The 23,092-nt window shown below is 36.8% G+C and overlaps 2 protein-coding genes across 4 annotated transcripts in view; both read right to left on the bottom strand.

The window, feature by feature from the left end:
- The window catches only part of cyfip2 (cytoplasmic FMR1 interacting protein 2), a 43,150-nt gene extending 42,328 nt beyond the window's left edge, over window positions 1–822 (bottom strand). The window contains exon 1 of one of the 2 annotated variants that reach the window (XM_088604290.1): window positions 311–822. The gene's annotated coding sequence lies outside the window, so the exon portion shown is untranslated. The remainder of the gene's footprint in view (window positions 1–310) is intronic. The other variant, XM_088604289.1, reaches the window with a different exon arrangement.
- Window positions 823–2,847: 2,025 nt separating this feature from the next.
- itk (IL2 inducible T cell kinase) lies at window positions 2,848–21,773 on the bottom strand. 2 transcript variants are annotated; one of them, XM_088604285.1, is made up of 17 exons: window positions 21,514–21,772; window positions 17,834–17,938; window positions 17,201–17,282; window positions 16,859–16,984; window positions 15,294–15,328; window positions 13,577–13,728; window positions 13,207–13,272; window positions 12,864–12,918; window positions 11,404–11,483; window positions 10,886–11,028; window positions 9,575–9,649; window positions 7,962–8,139; window positions 7,197–7,413; window positions 6,904–6,968; window positions 6,462–6,580; window positions 5,417–5,574; window positions 2,848–5,008 (listed from the first exon to the last, which is right to left on the bottom strand). In XM_088604285.1, exons 1-17 carry the CDS (start codon window positions 21,649–21,651, stop codon window positions 4,943–4,945), a joined length of 1,860 nt encoding a protein of 619 aa, XP_088460411.1. In that variant the 5' UTR covers window positions 21,652–21,772; the 3' UTR covers window positions 2,848–4,942. The 2 variants fall into 2 exon arrangements, with proteins under 2 accessions (XP_088460411.1, XP_088460412.1); XM_088604286.1 differs by lacking the exons at window positions 2,848–5,008; window positions 5,417–5,574; window positions 6,462–6,580 and adding an exon at window positions 6,592–6,825 and having other exon boundaries at window positions 6,858–6,968; window positions 21,514–21,773.
- Between the last annotated feature and the right edge of the window lie 1,319 nt (window positions 21,774–23,092).

The following is a 23,092-nucleotide window of genomic DNA, read 5'->3' as shown; positions in this document are numbered from 1 at the left end:
GTAGCACACATAGACACAGTTCACCCCACCCAATTAAAAAATACTCGAATGGTAGCTGAGGCTTATGCATTATCACGTTCGAGAGAAAAATCTTCTAGAATACCTAAAGGATAGTAAGGAAAAAATATTTATACTTATCCATAGATTTAGTCACCTGCAAAAAATGTCCACAATTTTTTCTCATATTATCTAAATAGCAAAGCCTGTGGTAGCATACAGCATCATGTAACTGCACTAAACCCATTGGCAGGTCTGTGGCATCTCTCTCATCGCGTTTGAACAATATTGATGATAAAGAATTAAATCTTACCTGATGCTCGCATGACCCTTTTTGGCGATGCTGACGGAACGGTTCGCATTTACGCCTCAGACCTGTGTTTTAAAGTGGTGATGTCTCAGTGATGCTCTTGCCTGGCAGAATGCTCATCCGCTAATCCCCGAAACACAAAGAGCAGAAAATGGCTGCAAATGTGTTTCCTTAAAGCTACATGACAGTCAACACAGCAGCAGTCACATCACTGCTCGGCTCCGAAGCGGCTCGCGTTAGCTATATTTAGTGGATGAATGTGCAGGTTGGAAGGGTATTTTTTTTTTCATTTAATGTTCTCAGTCCAGTTGTTGATGCATTTAATCTGCCCTTCCCCTAAACATAGAAAGCTCGCGTTATTTTATAAACTGTAGCTATATACAAATTAATATTAATATTGTAGCCGTATGCGTTACAATATCAATCAGCAAGCCAATTCATGGTAACTGAACCATAACCCAGACTGAAATCTGCATTGAGTTTATTCCAACGGCAGCACTTGAATGATAAAACCATCAAATTGTGCAAATGACACTGATGTGTACATAATTTACAGAAGTTATTCCTCTTTCACTTGGAAGCGGGGTTTCAAACCATACAGTATAATGCTGCATGATGGAGACTATTTCGGTTATTACATGGCCAAAAAAAAATTAACCAGTTTTTTTTTGTATCGAGCATATTCATGTCAGGGTTGTCCTGGAGTGTTGAACAAGAAACGTGCGAAGATAAAAAAAAAATAAAAAGTTCTTAGATTAAAAGCATAACACGAAAAACAGAACAGTAGAAGATAAAAACGAAACTTAAAAAGAACAACTGACTTCCATGTCTACTGGTCTTCGAGAACGGGTAAGTACTGTAACTGGTATCTGCAGAATGCAAATACTTGGGTTGAACAAACACAAAAAAGTACTAAACCGAACCTCTTATAAATACTGTAGCTCAACGATACCGTTCTAAGATTAACCCAGATTTGATATATAGAACATAAAGCAACCATGACAAGATCAATGTAATTCTAAGAGTTGAGTTTGTTTTAATTCTCATACTGAATTATGTATAGTAAAACCCTTAATTCAAAGAAACACACAAACCCCAATAATGGGAGTGTGGAACATTTATTGGTACGGCTAGGCTTAAACCTGCTTGAGACATCCACGTGGATAAATGTATGAGACCCGCTATATTATAAACCAGATGTTTTCTACATTGGCAGCAGCACTAGGAGGGATGGATACCAATAGGTGATATTGTGACAAACACTAGGAAATAGTGACTTAAAGGCCTATTATACCTTACAGTCAGTGATCAGTGGAAAATGGAGTGTGTCCTGTACCATTGTTATGAACTTCAGATAACATTTATTTTCCTAAATATAGATATACAAGATGTGAAATTAACATTTTCCTTCCCCCATCCTTCCCTTATCTCGTGTGGCTGTCCTTGTGCAGGTGGGTCACAGTTAAATTGTAGTGTCTGAAATATATCAAGTCGGGTAAAAAAATAATTTCTAGACATGCCACAAATCAATCTCAGTATCCGTTTAAAAAAAACAGTGGAGAGTGGTGGTACATTGAGACACGAGTGTCTGTTGTGTTTATAGAAACCAGAAACTTTAAAGTGATTTCTCTCATAATCACTCCTTTTTGGCATATCAACCGTAACCATGGACAATATAACAATACAACACTATAAACAGAGGGTATAACAGAAGATATAAGCAATTTTTGAAAGCTGTCTCACTGAGCCTCACCCTTTTTGTTGCCCCACCTAATGTAATGATACATCAGGCAGGACACAGTGAGACATACTGTACTGTACCATCTCTGGGACATTAAAGCATCAGACATTTGCAGGGAAATGTGAAGCAATGCTCAGATAAGAATAAAACTTTTCATACATGAACATGTATTTTGTCTTTGACCAAATCATGGTAATTAGATTAGATATCTTGTTATTTAGGTCCACAGTTGTAAAAGAACAATTGCCCACCACACTAAGTTGATTTTATCGAAAGAATGGCAGTACTGCAATACTGATTAACTTGCGAAATCTTTAATATGTGAGATGCTTTGGATAAAAATGTTATATACTGGAGCTGCAATTTATTCTTAGAACAATTATTGAAGTAGATCATCCTTGGTTATACTGTAGATTTAAGAGAATTATACTTTATTGATTTCAGGCACAATTATTTTAGGGGTTAATAATAGTGAGCATCCTTTGAATTGCATATAACAAAAACTAGCACAGGGTACAAACCTATACAGCATGTGTGTCTCACTCTTCCAAAGAAGTTTGGAAGGGCCACTGCAGTTTTACTCTCTAAATGTAAAGACTGGAATATTTTTTAGTGTTTGCGTTTCTCCAGATCTCATTGTGCCCCATCTTCCATTGCACACAATGATTTACTGTTACTCATCTTATGGTGTTAACAGTTTAAAAAGAAACATTACCCATTATTACTGTTACAGTTGTGTTTTTTTAGTAACTGGACTTCACAGCAACTTCTGACACAAACACAAGGAGAAAAATGTAAGACATTCCATTTTTTAATTGTTTACTTACAAAATCAAGGTACTTATAGACCAAAAAGTAAAGATAACTACTAAAATGTAAAATATTAAAGTATGTGTCATACTGTATTACCGTGTTCAAATAAGCTGCATGACTGGGTTGATATAGAAAAAATATTTCTTATTCTTTTTACAAATAAGGAGACAATTGAATGTTATACAGAAAGTAGTGCTTTCAGATAAATTAGAAGGAGCATTCAATACATGAAGAAAGTAATATACGGATGAAAAAAATAGGATTTTAAAATTGCACATAGCAACGAATGCAACTAAGCCATTGTTTCCTCCTTAATGGAATTAAAGTAATAAAAACAAAAACCTTTGAATACATTAACAAAGCTAACCTTTTTACACTCTTGGAATAGTTGTGAGAGCTAAAGAATCTCGCACAGATTGAACAAACACATTCACAAGAAAATCAATCACTGCCAATAGATGTCACTCTTTCATATGAACAGACAAATGCTCGCAACACTAATGGTTAGCACAACAGGCAATTCAGATTTCCCCCCTCTGTTCCTCCTGCCTCCCAAAGGCCTGTTTAACTGGTGCTCTACATGGTCCTTCTGTGAGTCCCGATGGACTGGACTCCCATCCAGAGTGTAGTTCTGCCTTGTACTCTGTCTGTCTGTGTTAGGCTGCAGGTTACCGCAATCTTTACCTATACCAGAAATATGCGGATTTTTGATAGTATCTAAAAATAACTAAAAAAATAATGTAATAAAAATAATGGATGACCAATAGAGTGAGTGTAAGAGTGTCAGTGTGAGATTATCTGTCATCACAGCAGTGTGCCGTTGTAAAGGTTTGAGGGTTTATCAGTGTGTAAGCATCTGTACAAGTGTTAGTGTGACATTATCTGTCAGTATACCACTTTTTAGCCTGATTAGAAGCTAGGCAATGATGGGACTGACCAACACAGGAATGGAAAATCCCCAGTCCTGCACCTCACACACCAGATAAATCCTTAACTGAACCAGTGACTGTCCTGGTTGTTACCGTTGTAACTATGTTTTCTGGACTGAAAGGTTTGATACCTTAAGTTCCATTTGAAACACAATCATTAAAAGGCAACCTCCTACATGTTTAACAATTCAAAACAACTAAAGAAGTCACATTTATACACCTATAATTTGGTCTGTTAAGGGGTTCAACTGATTGCTCAGCTGGAGCACTCAAATCAGCAGATGTGTGGATCTCCGGGACCAAGGCTGGGAGCTCCTACTCTGAGCAAAACGAACCTGCAGCTGTTGTAGGCTGTGGACCAGCAGGCCAGAGTCACCATCTGACTGAGAATTTAAACCTGGCTCTTAGCTTTATGGTTGTTAAAGCTGCACTGTTTGTAAGAGTACAGTAGGTGTTTATGGAAATCATAATTAACTATAGGAAAAATGTAATTAAAATACAAGATGTCAGGATTAAAATATTTCTCAGAACTCAATTTGTACAAGCAAGTAACAAAGATGTAAGGAAGGTTATAAACAATAGGGAGACATTCAGCCCATTTGATACCAAAAGTAGTTAATTATCAAACTACCAATTGTTAATTAGTAGTTAATTGATTGGGGATGTCATCCAGCCATTCCTTGAATGAAACCAGGATATTGGCCTAAACAACATGACTGGATAGCTTGTCATGATAGCCATAAAAAGTCCCATGGTCGATTCTGAAAAAGATTACTGTTAAATTACATTGTAAAGAACACAAATGCAGGATGGTATTTATTAAGCAACCATGTGACAATTTCTGTCAAGGAACAGGTAAAGGTTTAATCCATGCTGAAAAGAGAAGAAAAGAATCAACGTTTCAGCTGTGGATCCTTCTTCAAAGGAATCTTTACTTGTTCCTTTGCAGCCTACGCATGCTGACGCAGCTCCCCACCTGAACCATTTTTGTTAAGGCTTTGTCTAAGAGCCTTGTAGCTTTTCTGCTTTTGTATGCTACTGCAATGTAAATTTTGGTATCTGAAAAAGCAATAAATACAGTATAAATATATATATATATTCTTTTCTTTATACAGTTTATGTCCATTTCATCTGGGCTTCCAACAGCTTAATTTCAGAAATCAGCAATTTCTGCCAGCTGATGGAAGAGAATTGCAAAAGATGGGCGGTCTTCTGGTTTCTAAGGAGAGAATTAAACAAAAACATGAAAAAAAAATGTTTAAAAAGTTTGCATCAGGAGAACTTCTTCTATCCCAACAATAACAGTATAGGTAAAATGAAAAACTCTTTTTTGTGTTGTGAATCTTTTCTTTTTTCACAGCTTAGTCTCTGCACCACAAAATTGCTGATTTTATTTGCTCGAAAAAGAAAACTATCCAGCTTTGTTGCGTCAGTTGCCATAACTAGTGGTGTGAAAGTAGCATACTCTCCCTTGATTCATGTGCGCTCTAAGCCTTGATGCAGAGGTTTGAAATTAAAACAAACATATGAAAACGTATTATTAAAGCAGAATTTAGGTATACTGTATAAGCATATGTGTGTTAGATTTGATTTTCAGTTCATTTACTTGGCTCCTTGTTGCACTGACCTCTTTCCAGCTCCACTCCATCAGCTGATAAATGTCCTCTGAAGCGAGTCTGGGTTTAAGAAGTCGGAGGCCAGATGAAATTGAAGCTACTACCTCTCCGTTTGACTGGTTCTCGTACGGCATCTTGCCCTCACTGTACACCTCCCACATGAGGACCCCTGCAGCAACGCAAAGCCGACGAGACCCTTTAATTCTTTACATTCTTACTGACTTTACAAAAAGACGGACAAGCGCATCATACAGTACATTTCTGCACGCCAGAGAGCTTCAAGCCCTAGCCTTCATTGTGAGTTTGAAGTCATTTGCTGTGGCAACATTAACAGCCTCACTAATAACAGAGGTGAAGAAAGAGTATATATCTGAGTTTATATACATCTTGAAAACTTACAGTTAGTTAAGGCTTTTCTCAACTTCCGTGTGAAGCCCACACATCATTTCTGCCTGACTTTCTACGCAATGAAACCCTCTCTTCACATGTGGCGTTAAGTCTAATGCATTCTGATATTGATTGCATACTCTCTTACTTTATCTTCCCAGGGCTTACTGCTGTCAGCAGCCACATTCTGACATACTTTTGTATTTTATTGACATATCACAAATAAGAGGAGGCTATTTGACCTACTGTATCAACCTCATGTGACTGTGTTTACCAGTAACCTCATATCCAGTAACGTACTGTACTGGGAGGAAACTGCTGAATTCCCCTTCGAATCCTTGCCTGAACTAGATAAATGTGACTAAGTAGCTAATCAAACCTAATACATTTGTCACCGGGAGCAGGGAAGAAACCGGAGCACCCAGAAAAATCCCCCCCAATCACAGGAAGAGCAGAATATAGGCGCCTTAAATTGAAATTGAACCCAGGACCCTAAAACTGTGAGACAGGAAACACTCCACACCATACCACTTTTCACTTCATAGCATTATTTTATTCATTAGAACAAACTCATCCAGTGGCTGTCCTGTGTATGTCAGGTGGTGTTTTACAATGCTATACCAGGTCAGCACATGAAGATTAACTATCTCACTCCGCTTCATTACTTACCAAAGGACCACACGTCTGATTTGCTGCTGAATTTGCAGTATTGGATTACCTCAGGAGCTGACCACTTCACTGGAAACTTAGAGCCATAGGAACTGGTGTACTGGTCATCCAGGACAAACCTAGGAGAAAAAATAAATCTTAAGCTACATACTGCAAAGATTCCATTTCAGAAATACTTTAACACCATATGTCACATACTAGTGCTGGAAAAAAACGGGAACCTCAATCAGTCATTGTACAAAAGCATTTCATTGTACTGCAATTTTCTTTAGGTATACAGAACAAACAATTAAGATTTTAACTTACATAAACATATCAGGCCAGTGCAAAATCTTCAACCTTTTGCATTATTCAACTGCTATTACTGTACATGATCTTTTTTGTTATATGAATAACAATCTGAATCTCGGACCTTGAACTGAAAAAAACTTCAAATTCATACCTTGCCATACCAAAGTCTGAGACTTTTACCACTTGATTCTCTCCAACCAAACAGTTTCTTGCAGCCTGAAAGAGAGAATATTACTGAATTCCACTAAGGTTTCAGCTTTAAGCAGTGTTTATGTCGTTAGATAAAGCTTTGATGTGTTTGTAAACTAAATCTAAAATAACATACTACAATTTTTGTTAGTGAAACAAGAAAAAAAAAGTTTGACACACAATTGTTAAATATAATCTATATGCTGAGTGCTTTGGTGTAGAGTGAAAAGCTGGAATAGAGCAAGTTTCCAGTACCAGATCCCGGTGAATGAAATTGGCACTCTCTAGGTAGGCCATTCCATCGCAAACATCCAGACACATTCCCAGTAGAGTATCCTGGGAAAAGCTTCCCCGCTGATTCCTCAAGTAGTCGGATAGGCACCCGTACTCCATGAACTCAAACACTAAGCACATGGGAGCCGTCTGGGTAACCAGTCCATAGAGCTGAACCAACTTTGGATGAGACATTTTACTGTTCCAAAACAAAAAATCACAAAGAAAACATAATTCTTCTCATTTTTTAAAAGCATTAGGAAAACTGCTTTAGCTATTATTTACTGATCGGTTAAGTTTGTTTTCACCTCAACCCTTCAAATCATTTTCTGCCTCTTAGCACATACATTCACTCTCACATGAGAAATACTCTCACAGTATTTCTAAAAGCATAGTGATCTGTCTTCTTTTAAGGACAGGCCTGGATCTTAGAATTAGCACTGGTTTTACATCACTGAATCTAATTTATTCCTCATCAAAATAGTGCATTCTAAGTACAAATGTAAATCAAATGCTACTGAAAACAAGCAAGAACTACTGAACTTAATATTTGTGAAGAAACATGAAACTGTTGCTTTTTCCTCTTTAGATTGAGGTCACTCTGAGGTAAAATCAGTGTACAATGAGCAGAAACAACAGCTCAGCTACCTATCCTTCTCTACACGTTTCCAAAAGCAATTTAAATCTCTTCTACAAAGTGTTCTTTTGGAAGAACATGGATGATGAAATGATTAAGAAAGGACTCACGCCATGACTTTTGCCTCCTCTTTAAACTCCTCTTCAGACATCGCCCCCTCCCGCACCATCTTGATGGCGACTTTCAGGTTGTCATTGCTGTGCCAGTAACCCAGCTGCACCACCCCAAACTGGCCGCTCCCCACTTCTTCAACAAAGCTCACCTCCGACGGCTCGATCTCCAATATGTCTGGTTAAAAAAAATGAACCGGAAAACGGTTTGGAAAATGGCTAGATAGAGCAGATATAGAGCAGATCCTCTATGTGATATTAACCCTTTTGAAGCAGTGTGAATTTTAATTAGAAGTGCTTTTACCCTCCTAACATTTTTATTTTCACTGAGAATCCATCCTCCGATATTCCAAAGAACTGATTTAACACAGTTTTGTTTGTTTCTCTAGCAGAAAGTTTAATGGTGATTTTTTTCTGAAAGAACCATCACTACAGTTTCAACTATACAATATGTAGCATTTTCCAAAAGGAATACAAAGTTAAATTTTGTAAAAGCCTTTTTTTCTTAGGACCTGTTAGCAGTTGCATACACCGAAACAGAGTTGTCTTTTTTTAGCGCACAAGCCTATACAGTATAACCAGTTTTACACTTTTCAGAGGTGAGGTATCCCACAAAATATAATCTTATTGGAATGGTTTGCTAAAACATATACATGTGTCACATTACAAAGATCTAAAACATGTATTTAAGAGACATACAATTACTTAGACAGCAATTTATGGATTAAAAGCAGCAAGTAAAGGTTTATTCCACGCTGAAAAGAGAAGAAAAGAAACACAGCATTTCGGCTGTAAAGCCTTCTTCAGATGTCACACCTGAAGAAGGCTCCAGAGCCGAAACGTTGTGTTTCTTTTCTTTTTTCAGCACGGAATAAACCTTTACTTGTTCCTTTGCAGCCTACATAAACTGACCCACTTGAATTTATGAATTAATACTCCCTAACAGATGTCTGAACACAAGGCGGAATCATTACTCTGAAATTTTCATGTTTTTCAATTTTCTGAGGAACCGAAGAACGTTACTGAAGAGCTGAGACTTGCTCTGTTGTGAAACTTGAGTGATTCAGCACCTAAGCAAGCTGAAACACTCATTCCAGCTTACTCTTACTCTTTGTTGCGGTAACAATTAAGCAGAAAGGACTCAGGTCTGGATTCCTATGTGTCTTTCTTTTCTAAAAAGAACGCAACTGAGCTGAGAGAACTCAGAGGGTAGATTTTCAACCCATAGGCTCCATCTGTAGCTATAACAACCCCCTCAGTTGTCTCCCCGAGCAGAGGGACTTTCTCTCTGGATTACAGTTGTTTGCTGCTCATTCGTTAGGCTTTTGAGACGAAATGGATCACAAAGTTCTGTAGCTAATAATTCAGGTTAAGCTTCCTTCCTTTTGTTAGCTCCGGATTTCTTTGCATGCACATACTGTACTAGTATATTGGCTAGTAATTTTCCCTTAGTGTAATTCACCCTTCCAAAGAAGCTTATTTTCTCATCGCCAGTATGTCTGAAAACATAAATGTTATGCACAGCTTTATTTTACTTAAACATTTTATCACCCCTTCTTTGAACACCACCCCACAAAGTCCAGTAATCTATGATTGCATGAAGCAATATTTACCAGCTGGAAAACCTGCTGGTCTCGGAGCTCTTTCTCTCCTTGTAGAAACAGGATGCCTCAGTCTTGTAATGAGACCTGTTGAGATTACAGATAAAAGAATCATAAACTCTTTAGTGTACGCAGACTTCAGTGACAACGCAAACTTGTTATAAGCTAATAAGTTCATTTTCTTAAGACCTTTGCCACACAAATGTGTGATTGTCACGCTCATGCCATTTAACGAAGACACAAAGAGAAAAACAAGTATTGTTGAACTAGGCAATAGAAAGAGCACTGCATAAATACCATATTATCTAATTGTATAAAGTACTGCATATAGTGTAGGATAGTTGTTTGTTGCATTTGGAATTCCTGTTTCTGAATTGTGACTGATGTTGCAATTTCTAAATATTCCAAAACTCAAATTGTAAGACAAACTCAAATTCAAATCATCTGTTGAAAGGTTGTGTGTTGAAGGATGGTATTTCAACATACTGTACCTTGACATTTATAATGATGTTTAGATGCCAAAACGTTCTTTCTGCTAAGTTTTTGATGAGTGTTGAGCTATTTTGAGCTACAGTACTAAGTCTTTTTTATGCATTTTATTTTGTTGCATCTCCTAGTATAGGAGGACATACGTCACATCAAGAAATCTGTTGAGCTGAAGTCAATTTAGTTATAGGAATAAAAACGATTGCACACAACCCATGATGCCCTTGAGCACCAGAGATTCAAACTCCTTTCTCCTTCATTTTCAATGAAAGCTGTTTATACAGATGATAAAATATTAAATACTGTAGATCAATTCTCCCTGTCTGCTACACTGGTCACTCTTAAGAGGGAGAACACACCTGACACACTTGCTACGCTGGTAACAAGGGAATTAATATTAATTTTATGATCTATTTGTGTATTAGCCTTTAGAATATGATGAATATATACTAGGTAAAATCAACTGGAAGTAAATGTTTTGTCAAGTATTATATCTCATTTTATTTTTGTGACATGCCTTGCAATAAAATAAATACTACCACGATCATTTTCAACAGGTGCAGTTTTCTTTTTACTTAAAATCTTATTTTTTTCAGGGGTTGTTTTAGGAAGCTGGACCACCAGCAGCAGCAAAGTGAGTTACAAAGTACACACTGTAAGTACAAGGTGTGAAATAAGTTTAACAACAGGAAAAAGACGAAGCTACAAAGTATGCTTTTAAGATCAAAGGCACAAAGAAATACATTTTCTCAAAACATTTCCAGGAAAGCAATGAGGATGTTTAGGAGCCCTTGTTGTTAGATCATGTATTCAAGAGATAAATATAGTGTTACATACCTGCAGCGTTGTGCTGGTGGTAATATATGAGTTCTGGAATGGAGCTGAAGAGGTATTTTTCTGCCAGGTAATATTTTGTTTCTCCTGTTGTGGTCTCTCTGATCTGGTAATGTTTTACCCTTGGATTATTTTCGCCATTAGATCTGAAATTTAAATAATTCACAATGGAGCAGAGTGTAAATTGAAAAAGGATTCATTTAAAATACACCAAATAAAGAACTGGACATTTCGAAACCACGGAAGGTGGAGCATTAAAAACCCATGCTAACTACAAAATTATAAAACAACAACTGGAAGGATTTATTTCAGTGCCTATGTACACCAACAGTGTCTGGAGCACTTCACAGGGTAAAAACAAAACCACACGAAAAAGAGAAAAAAGTCAAAATAACATGAAGGAGAAATAAAGACATAAAAATAGCGATGCAAAAGTGCAAAGTGCAGAAAAGGTAGACAATGATTGAAAACCTGACTGAACAGATACTGTACAGTATGTCTCGAGTCTCAGTAATAATTACCCAAGAGCTTTTGTTAACACAGACACTGTGTACACTCCAGCGTGCCGTGAGTCTCTCACCATGAAAGCTCCTTCCTTGTCCTGTAAATATTTCAATATTTGTGCCTCAAAATACAGCATTTAATTTAAATAACACAGTGCATACAATACAACCTGTTATAATATTTGACATATTTTGAGAGGCATTAAAAATACAAATGCAATTAGCCACAAATTATTGCCAGAAATCATTTCACTCACTTCATTTCCAAACAATCAATTAACCAAACATGAAGAACTCATCTCATTTACTTCCAGATTTGTTACCCTGCATGTAAGGAATTGTGGTCTGCAGATGCGCAAATGTGGATGGGAATGTGGCATATAACATATTCACGTTACCACTCCTAATCAGTGTGGGTATGAAAAAGCTGGGGGTAATGAGCGCTGAACGTGGCTGAACAAAAATGCCACAAAGCAGAAGGGAAGTGGTCATTGTAAAGCTGAGGGCAGAAACTCATTGTCCAGGGTCACCTGGAGATACGCACCAGCTGACAATATCACATTCATGTGACAATGTACATGCAGCATGTCCTGACAATATGTTCATATGTGTATTGTTTCTGCCTCAGAAATAAATGAATCTGTATTTTGTTTTTTTGTTTTTTAGTCAATTCTAATGCTAAACTCATGTTTATGTTCAAGGCCTCTCAATATACATAAGTCACAACAGGGACTAAGCAGAATAACTGGGGAAGCAGCACTGGGGAAGCGAAAATTGATGTATAGACAGAAAACATCGCTTTTATTCATTGGCACTCTCTTGGTGGAAATTAAACTGATTCGGGTGGGAAAAGGAAAGTACATGCTATAGACGTACTCATGTTTTCAGTTTTATTTGATTCTAATAACATGTAAAACGGCTTTAAATCAAAAGGCACTGCAGTTTCACCTTATTAGTCAAATAAACCCAATGCTCTTTGTATTTGGCCACTGTGTGTTACTCGGAGTACCACTGCAACAGCAAATTAAATCTATCTTCAGAGTGGAAGAGCAATTTGTATTTTTGGATTTGGGGAACAAGGGAGATGTACTGTATCTCATTTATGAAACGTTCGCAATGTTATAGACCTTTGCCGTGCAGGTTATGAAGAAAAAACACTACAGGCTGCAGACAGGAAATCCCCAACCAGAAGTGTGGCTTGAAAGCCTGAATGTAGAAAACTAAGTTTCTTGCAACTGCACATCCTGCAAATGTGGCTTTCACCTCTGCAGAATGAAGTGCTGTCCTGGTTTAATGTGCATCTGCTTGAAAGCTTACAAGACCTGTTGGATCTGTGGTAACATAATGTCAAGAAGCAAGATTGCAGCGCATGTAAGAGTTGGAGTTTATTGTGCAGCAGGCAGAAATGGTCCCGTTCATACATCTAAGAATTAAAGCAAATCTCAGAGAAACATTTTTTTCTATTCGAATGGCTGTACCTCTTTGAAGAGCAGTTGCTCAGCTCTTGTTCTGGTTATATCCTTGTTGTACCATCTATAACAGAAAACCAAGCCTTGGTTTAGGGTTATTCTAAAACCAAACGGGCACAATCATGAAACTCCATTCACAAACACATATATTGTATTCACTGTATTATAAATCAATGAAAAGGAGTGACACATACAAAACTCACTATCTGGTATATTTTGAGTTTTTTGTGATAACCATATTTGCATGCAATAATACTTTTTATGAGATGGGAAATTTTGTCAAGGGAAAAAATTCTAACAAAGTACCTTAAAATTAATTAAAATTGTAGAATGAATAGAATGCTGAACTTACTCATGATGTTCTATGCCTTCCGGTGACTTCACAATGACGTAGCTGCTTGGAATATAACCTTGGTCACTGGGGAAGTGAAAAAAAAAATTACCTTACCATTAAAATGACAAAGTTCAACAGGCGTTTGAGAGATTCATGATCAGCTAAACTCAGGGGCCAAGAATGATACAAAATCCTTTTGAGATATGAAGTTTTAGGCTTTCAATATTATAGTTATCAGAGCCCTCAAAACACAAAAATGAAATATTTTGAGAGAATTTAAGATTGATCATACAATACCAGTGGCTGGCTAGCATGGCAAACACCTAAGTCACTGAATAAATCAGCTTTCAGCAATGACCTACTTTCAAGGGTGTGATGTGTCATTTACCCTTTTGTGTCTTGAACAATCCACCAGTATGGGTCTGACTGGTCTATGACAATATATTCCTCATTCCTGTACAGGGGAAGATCTTGCTCTCTTGCTGGTGAGAAGTCGTGGACGGCGACCACGACAAGCTCCCCAGGATCAGAGAAGCACCTCTGGGGAAAAAAGAGAGAGGAAATTATATAAGGGAATCTCTTCCATATAAGGGAGGAGCAGTGGCACTGTGGCTAAGGATCTGCACCTGTGGCTGGAAGGTTGCCATTTCAAATCAATGGCTGACCCTGCGCTCTCCCAATAAAGCTTCTCTCTCCCTGTCTGTGTGTCTCATGGAGAGCAAGCTGGGGTATGCGAAAAGACAAATTTCCTAATGCAAGAAATTGTATATGGCCAATAAAGTGATCTGATATTATATTTTGGAATCATGTCACTCACAGTGAAGGAAGGTTTCGGCTACAAAGACTGCAGACTGCATTATTTTAAATCGTGTCTATAAAAATAAATATATACAAAAACAGAAAAATTCTCTACCAAGAGGATAATAAAAAAGAAGCAGAGGAGAAGCAGGCTAGAGAAAAGCCAACACACATGGAACTCACTACAAATGTCAAGTTACATGTTATTTATTTTAGTTTATGGCTCTCCTGAAAGCACTGCATGTTTGTGCCTACAGAAATTGGCTGAGGAAATCAAACTAATGTATTCCGTTCTAGCTCTGAGAAAGCTGTACTAACTTAAGACTGCCCCTCATCTATTATCCTCGTAAGATGTTTAAAAGTGGACACATAGAAATACAGTATGGTGGGCATTTTATGTTTTGTGATTATGTAGAGTGACTAGGCATAGACTCAAATGAGGGATCTATACTACTTAAATCTACCCATAAGTCTTGTCTAGTCATTGTCTAGCTTCTTAAAGTAAATATATATAATGCACGCATCCTGAAGATAAAACAGGTCTCTAACAGAAGCAGTGGTCAAGATGCATGTTACAAGAAAAACACTGAAAATTAAAGTCGGAAAAATCTATTAATTAACCTGCAGTTCTTTGGTTTTTATAGTTCTCACTAACACCTTAGTGCCACTTAGACTGTGGTCATACGATTACAGCGGTAATCTCTCTCACGGTGACTCTCACCACACACAGTTCACAGTTAGACTCAAAAGTCTTCACTGAAAAAATCATTCAGACCAACTTCAACTAACTTTGAAAATGTGTGTTTGAAAATGTGTCTCAGAAATTTTTAAGAAGATGTTGAAAGACACGAAAGTCCAGAGGCAAAGTGCAATGTTGTCATATTACAGCTTCTAGCTAAAGGCATGAGAGTAAGAGTTGCAAGGCGCTATATAAAATAAAGTTTATTATTATTATTATTATTATAATAAAAGACAGTATACTGCACCACAATAAAGATTTCAAATGTTAGCCTGCTAGACTGCAATATAATCGGAATTTAAATACCTTTTATTTATGGCTTCAAAAAATCACACTCTCTGTATGTTGTTCTTCATATTGATAAAAATGAACCGCCTGGTTTTCAGCAAAAAGCAGCTAACATTACATATCTTCTAAAAACACGGTGCATTCACTTTCTCTGCAGATGCAGTCATTTACTGCATTTCTGTTACTAATGTATTTCAACCATTTCTTAAAATTCAAGGGGGGGAGAGTATATGTACTTATATGTCCTCTTTGGGGGAAAAAAAACAACAAAAAAACTCACTTGTAGCTCTGGTGTTGGAGGTAGTGGCTTGGGAGCTGCAAAATAAAACAAAATATTACTGAAAGTCATTTCTGAGAGCTGGATCTCAAACTCTGTATATGCTAGTGAAGGTTATCTCAACTGATTAAGAATCTGCTTTTGTTTTATTTTGGTTTCATTACGTTTTGAGAAAGGGCATCACATTGATCAGCATTGCTACCTTGCAAAGCTAGGGCCCATGGTTCAGTTCCTGGGGTGCTGTCTGTGTGGAGTTTATATGTTCTCCCCCCATGTTCGTGTAGGTTTCCTCTAGGTGCTCCAGTCTCCCCCCCCCCCCCCTACCCCAGTCCAAAAACAGGCTGGTAGAGTAATTGGTTTCTGGGAAAACAGGCCCTGGTGTGAGTCTCTGTCTGGGTCTGTGTCTCTGTGTGCCCTGAAATGGACTGGTGTCCTGTCCAGGATGTATCCTGCCCTGCGTCTAGGCCTTGCCAGGATAGGCTCTTGATCCCCTGCAACCTTGAATTGGACGAAGCTGCTAGAATCACCCTTTTCTTTCAACTGGTGAAATAATGTCTCCCACCTGGTCACCTGGTCAGCTGTGGGTGAAAGATCAATTTATCGAATGAAGTAGGTTCCCTTCTATATGTGAAATACTTCAGGATCCTTTGGGTGTGGAAAATACTATATGAATGTGAGGATGCATTAAGTATATGGTGAAAAATGGCAAAAATACCTTCTTTTGTTAAAAAAATGGGAATGTTTTGGGAACTCACATCATCCATATGGGTGGATGTCCTACTTAAAATCAACTACCGATAGATCTGTGTGCAATGCATATTGTTTACTTGGACCACTGCCAGTTCGAGTTATGGCTAATCGTGTTTTCAGTTTTCACTGAACTCATCAAGTGTGTAGTCTGTAGGTGTTCCCATAGAAAAGCGGGGCTACCTATATTTCACTGGAAGGCACGGATGCTCAGCACTGCTGTCTTGCATTGCTGGGGTCTGGATTCAGTTCCAGACCTGGAGTGTTACAGTATCTGTGGAGCTTGTATGCTCTGCCCATGTTTGTGTGGGTTTATTCTGGGTGGAGCAAAACATACTGGTGGGTAAACTGGCTTCTGGGAAAACAAGGTGGAGCTCACCTTGCACCAGTTGCTTGCTGGGATAGGCTCTGGCTCCCCATACTGGGTGAGGTCAGGCAAAGTGTTCAGGAGCTTGATAACATTAAGTGATATATAGAATTTGACAGTGATGTTGAAGATTTCTTTCCCATCTTCACTTGGTTTTGCCTCTGTGCGTTTTTCTTCTTAAGAAGGAAGGCTTTTATTAAGTAGAATGTAGAATGTAGAATGTACTCTCTTAATGAGAGTAGTAGACACTATTCTAGCACTCTCTTAAAGTAGCAAATACTCTATAATAAAATCTATAAATGCCAAATCAACTAATAACAGAAGAAGCTTCCCAATGCCGTTACAGAATGCAAACATTCCATTCCAATTCAAAAACTGTTTTAAAGGTTATTAACTGAACACAATACAAAGCGTTTTCTCCAGAACCCCAGAGAGGAAACCTGTTAATACTTACTCGGTGTGGTGGGGTCGTATTCAACACAGCCTGTAGCCAGCTTGTCAGCCTGAGAGCAGCAGATCCACTTTCCATCCACCCAAAAGTTGGGATGGTATTTGTGAGCTAAAACATTATTTTTTGTTTCTTGAAAAGAAAAAATATATATATAATAGATTTTAAATACAACAACTTAATATGGAGTGAAAATATTAATGTCACTGCCTTCCAATAATCCTCAATCATCATCAGCATGATCAAGAGAAACTAAGAAACACAAAGGATATATAATTATTAATACGTGAATTTGTTAACGTATTATGCCCATTCATTTAAATATTTGGAAAAAAACACTTCACTTACCCTCTTTCAATGCCGATACCCATCTATGACGGCTTTCTTTATCGGGTGCAAAAACATACAAGCAGTAGTTGTCATGAACAACCTAGAGATAACACAACTGTATTACTTTATTATCTCTTGAAATCCTGAAAACTTGTAAGAAGAGAGATAAGCTTTAATGCACCTGCTATTTCCCTTAATGAAGAAATCCAAGAGCTCCTTTCAACCCTATCTGACTGATATTGCAGTTATTTGCACAGAGGAGATAAAGGTAACAGCTGATGGTGCCCAGCTCAGTGCAGTAGGAAAGGTCATGCTCTGTGCCCATGTGACTGTGCAATGATCAAACATCTAAGTCAGTGGTATCTAAGACAATTCTTGAATGCTTTCATTGGACACAATTATTTGATCTCATAATTGTCAGGGGCATGCAATTAAACTAAATTATTGCTAGATATTGCTTTTTCGTAAGAGAAATATCCCAACTTAAGCATTTCTTGAACCTTAAGAAGGTATTAAAGATTAGGTATTGAAAAATATGTAAGAACATTTCTTGCACAAGTAGGCACTAATTGCACATGCTATGGTATTGTTTACCTGAGCATCAAAACCCATACATAACATACAGTATCCAATGGGAAGAGTTACACTCACCTGAAAAGGATATTTAAAACTGCATGGTATTGAGCAGCCACTTCGAACAATCTCGACACACTTGATTCTTGAGAGCTCAATGGAGCCTTTCAGTGTCGGCTTTTTCTGAGAAACATAAGAAACACAACTCTTCACCTTCTACTTCGCACTCTGCAATACCCAAAAGCATGTCTAGCCACTTGTGCAATTTAAACCATTATCTGTCTGATATTTTTTTCCTCATGTAGAATGTAGATTCTGATTCTAAGCAGTACAGATGAACAGATAAACAGAATTTCATACAGACATGAAAAAGTAAGTTTAGATACACACACATTCCCTCCTGCATCGGTCCTATCAAATATCTTTTTCATCCTTTGAAAAGACTTAGTGAAGAAGGTTTTTGCAGTTTGTAGGCAATGTTGGACCCCGCACATGTGTAGTGCATTGAAAATGGAACCCACTTAGCAACAGTGTCGCTAAAAAGATATTTGGGCTTCAAATACACAGAATAAGTACATTAAAATAATGTATAATGTTCCAGCATTAATCAGGAGACACAGATTCCCAATATCCCTGAGGGGATAACCATCTGGTCCCGATATCCCTCATTCTCCCTTTCCAGGAATGATGACTTTCCTTTGAGTATTTTTGTACTGTTTTTAAAAATAGTTAAAAGTGAATACAGGCGACAAGAGGACAAAGTCTTACAAGATCTTAGAATTGACATTAATTAACCCATGCCTGGGAAACAGCATTGATGATAAAGAGAGGGCCATCCATGACATATGATGTCATCACCCTTTGCCTTTGAAATGTTTAGGCAATTAATTATACATTTTGAAATAAATTATATTTCTATATAAAAAAATTCTATTCTATATAAATTCTATATAAATTCTATAAAATTCTATTTATGAAATGATAGCATAGCCTGTTGCACTGTACGGATTATACGATAATCCTTATACAGCACATAGACAACAAAACATCGCTGCTTCATGAAAGTGCATGGAGTGTTCCTCCAGCTCCGAAGCTCCTGTTTAATCGAAGATCCCAGTAATATGTATATATGTATAGTAGTAGTATGTATATATGTATATATCTCCTTCTAATTTCTACGAGGTTACTGTTTGTAAAAAGTTATGGATTTTCTGTGAATCTCTGAAGTTCCCAGTTCAAAGGTGCTTCTGTGAAAAACTGTTGCGGACAAAAAAATCTTTAAATATGGTTGAAATGTTTTTTAAGAGCAGTCTTTGTTAAATTCAGTTAAATACTCTACATACTTGTGCCTGAACATAATTGTTGCTCATTATGTGGCGTTCCCTGAACAGTTTTCATAGAAATATGAACAGATATGGAATTTCAAATAAACAATCTTTAACAACTGATGGATGGATTATTTTCAAGTTATAACATAAAAGACCGGGTGGACCTTCTACATTCGTGATGTCTACACAGATTTATCATGCTTCTAAATCATCTGACAAATTTACTTGGCATCTTCTGTACCAGGAGACATGATCTTTAAGGGGAAAGAAAGTTTTTCTTTAAAAATAACTTTTAATCAACTACATATAACTTATTCTAATATGTATGTTATTTAACTTGTTGTTGGTGGTGCTGCTGTTCTGTGCGCTGTTAATATCTGTGTATTCTTTGTATTGGAGCACACATGCAAATACACATTTCAGTGCATATGACAATAAACTGAACTGAACTAATGTATATACAGTATGTTCAGCACGTAATGAATATAGATTAAATACTATTCAAAAGCTGTTTTACAAATTCTATTACATTCTAATAACATTTTAGCTCACAATTTATTTATTTTTACTTTAAAAAGACTACCTCAAACAAAAAAAAAAAAGTTTTGCAGATTACACATGGAGGCATTTGGGATTAAGAGATTTTTAACCATGGGCAGAAGACTTCTCCATCACTTCAATACTTTGTTTGCCAAAGATAAGTAACTGTTAACAGACTAATCAGAAACACCTTATTCTACAGGCTTTATAAAGTATCTACACATATTGTATTGCTAATTGTGACACTGGTTAATAGAAAAAAATACAGAAAAATATCTGCTGTTCACGTGGAATTGCTTACTCTTATATGATTATATTAGTATGACTATAACATTATGACCTTATATCCATATTACAATACATACAAAAAATGCACTCTCAAATCTATTTTAAAAGTTGAACTGTGGAATTTACACATATATACAGTATATTGGGAAAAGGACATTCAACTTTGAAATATAAACTTAACAACCTCGTATGAATTAGACCTGCAAAATAAGGCAAGAAGATTAATACAATTTATCGATGTCTGAAACAACCATTCTCTAGCAATGATGTTAGAGTTCACTTGTTTATTACTTTTAAATGGATAAAAGCAAAGCTATAGCTTGTTTTGTAAAAATCAGTTAAACATGAGTCGACAAATAAGACAGACTAATTTGATTCCACCTGGGGTGTGGATCATGATATTGCTACTACACAAAACACTAATCAATGTACAAAGACAAATAAACTAAAATAAGAACTTCAACATGTAGCCTGTTCAGCTGTAACTTTGAAGATTAAAGGCAGGGAGGGCTATGTTTTTATCTGAAGGTTTCCATGTTGGCCAACAACAATTCCCATATTTAACAAAACAACTGAATTAAACATATGCTAAAACTCCCAACATTGTGTAAAACCAAAAATGTATTTCAGGCTTAAAAATCTTGTAATATTGCTCTTAAAATACACATAAAAATGAACAACTGAGGTCCAAGGCAAGTACAATACAACTAACTCCCCATAAGAATTGCCTCAAAAGAACAGAAAACAGACATGTTGATTCAATAAATTTAAACACAAAATACTAAGCTAAAAAAAGCATAAAAATGACATCAAACTCACAGGTGGAGGAATAATTGTAAATTATGAATGTTGTGTCTGTGTTAGATATTTACCACAATGGAATTGTTTGGGAATATACTGTACTGTATACTGTAAAAACTTTGTTTTAAGTTATTTAATTTGATGCTGTTTTAACATAGTCTTACATATGCTTATCCAATTATTTTAGTTCTAAAACTAGTCTTTCATGGATATTAGTAGATGTGCATCTTTTTATTTAATTTTTGGGGGTGGATGTAACGCATATATCAAAAGTAATTTTAAAAATTGAACTGTATGTAGTAATACATTTACGTAGACCATCATAGCTGTTTACTACATGTTGACATCCATAATATATTAATCCTTGAAACTCACAGTGCCTGAAATGGCAAGTTATTAATTTTATGCTTTACCAAAAAATAAAATCCTTTTGACATTTTGAAATGTTTGTGCATTATACGCTGCAATAACACAGAACCAAAAGAAACCCGTTTTAACTCACGCCGCTATATCAATGATTTAACTGCATTATGCCACAGACGATATTTTCAGGATAAATTAAATCAGAAGACTACTGTATGAAGTTTGGCGTAACTCTAATTGCACATCACCTTCTGTTTTATTTATTTTTTCCAAGATAACTGCGGTTGTGGAACTACATCGCGCTAAACAGTGCTGAAGACATGTCGTGCTCGTTTCAGGTGCCTCTCTTGGAAGCATTAGGTTCTTGTATAAAATACACTTGTATTACAGTAATTCTACTTTTATCATTGAAAGTAAGAGTGAAATGACGTTACGTACCCCAGGGCGATGTTCGAAGTAAGCCAGTTCATCTTTACTTAAAACGAAATATCTTTGTTTGTAATTGCAAGGTGAGGTTCTTCGTTTCTGCTGGGATTTCTTGAAAAGAAACTCTTCTAAAATGATTTGTCTATTCATCCTAAAGAAAATGATCCTTCATGGAGAAACCTTTTACTAGAGTCGAAAGAGAAGAACCGAGACAGTGTACTGTTAGTTTGGTATGGTGCTTACACAATAAAAAAAATGCAATGCACTATCTTCACAACAATCAAGAAGTATATGAGGTACTTAGTTTCCGGCAAGGCAGCAGGCAAAACCACTTCCTTCTGAATTCTGTTCGTAAATTAAAATCTTTCCAGAAATAAACCGAGTTTTTAAATGTATATATACATTTACAAATCCAAATATACACGTACAGAACTAGAGTTTATACAATTTTTGGGAGTGAATCTGAAAGCTGTAACATATGAATACATTTGTCACTTTAAATTATATCCGTGCTACGTACTGTACAGTAGTGACAGTACAGACATCTTAAATTATAAATAATCCCTTGGATTATGAGTCATCTGTCCACCCACTGATTTGCATCACACAAACATTATGTATCCCACGAATATTTAAACACATTTAATGATATAAATAGGTAAAAAAAAACGGGGACAATAAATTATGTTTTTAAAATGAAATCTCCTCGCGTATACTTTTTGTCTTCCCAAAAATGGACTGAAGAAGTTTTTTGTTTCTTATATTTCACAAATTAAGAAAAGGTTAGCATTTTTTTTTTACTTTAATGAACACTAAAGAGTTTACACAGACAAAATGAAAAAAAATCTACAAATTAACCACTTCCCAGGTAATGTGAAAGTCAACATTTGTACTCCTGGTTCGTCAGACTCAAAAGCATCAAATCAGTGTATCTGAATCTATAACCATGTCTTGAAGATGTGGCTCTCTTGCCAAAGTGCATTGGGCTTGTTTTAAATAAGTATATCAGCGTTGGTCTTAACTCTTGTAATTAACTTGTAATTCTGGCATGTTCCCATTTAGGCTCAGAAAAAAAGAGGCGAGGGACTTACTCTTTAGCTCTCTTATTGGCAGAAGTATAAGATAGCTTCTCTACCAAGAAGAAGTTTGCAGCAGAGCAACAGCTCTCACTTACCCAGTCTCAACCTTGGTGGTCTCTCACACGGTCTTATAAAACACATTGACATGCATACAGAACTGATCAAGTCGACATAAATGCATTAAAAGTTACTGAACAAGAATCAGTCCGTGGAATCTTCCTGTAGGTACTTATTTATATCATCTCTCTAGATCCTGACTCTAGAGCCAAGCCAGGTTTTTCCCAGTTTGCAGGTTCCCTGCTTCATTAGTCCCGCTGTTCAGATAGCCATCCCCCTGCTGGCAATCAGTTGGATTAGAGGTCTTGGTGCATAACTGCTACAACCAGGATCCAGAAGTTGTTGGCGGCAGGTGTTGCACGTGGTCTGCTGACCCCTCCTTGTCCTAGAAGTCCTATAAGCTGGAGTCCAGCTGTTGACCCCTGCTCTTGGTGGAGGAGCCAATGTCCGTATAA

The sequence above is a fragment of the Lepisosteus platostomus genome, chromosome 13 (assembly GCF_059453375.1).
Source record: "Lepisosteus platostomus isolate fLepPlt1 chromosome 13, fLepPlt1.hap1, whole genome shotgun sequence".
NCBI lineage: Eukaryota > Metazoa > Chordata > Actinopteri > Semionotiformes > Lepisosteidae > Lepisosteus > Lepisosteus platostomus.
The sequence above is the reverse complement of the archived record's forward strand: the minus strand, read 5'-3'. Positions and strand labels throughout refer to the sequence as shown.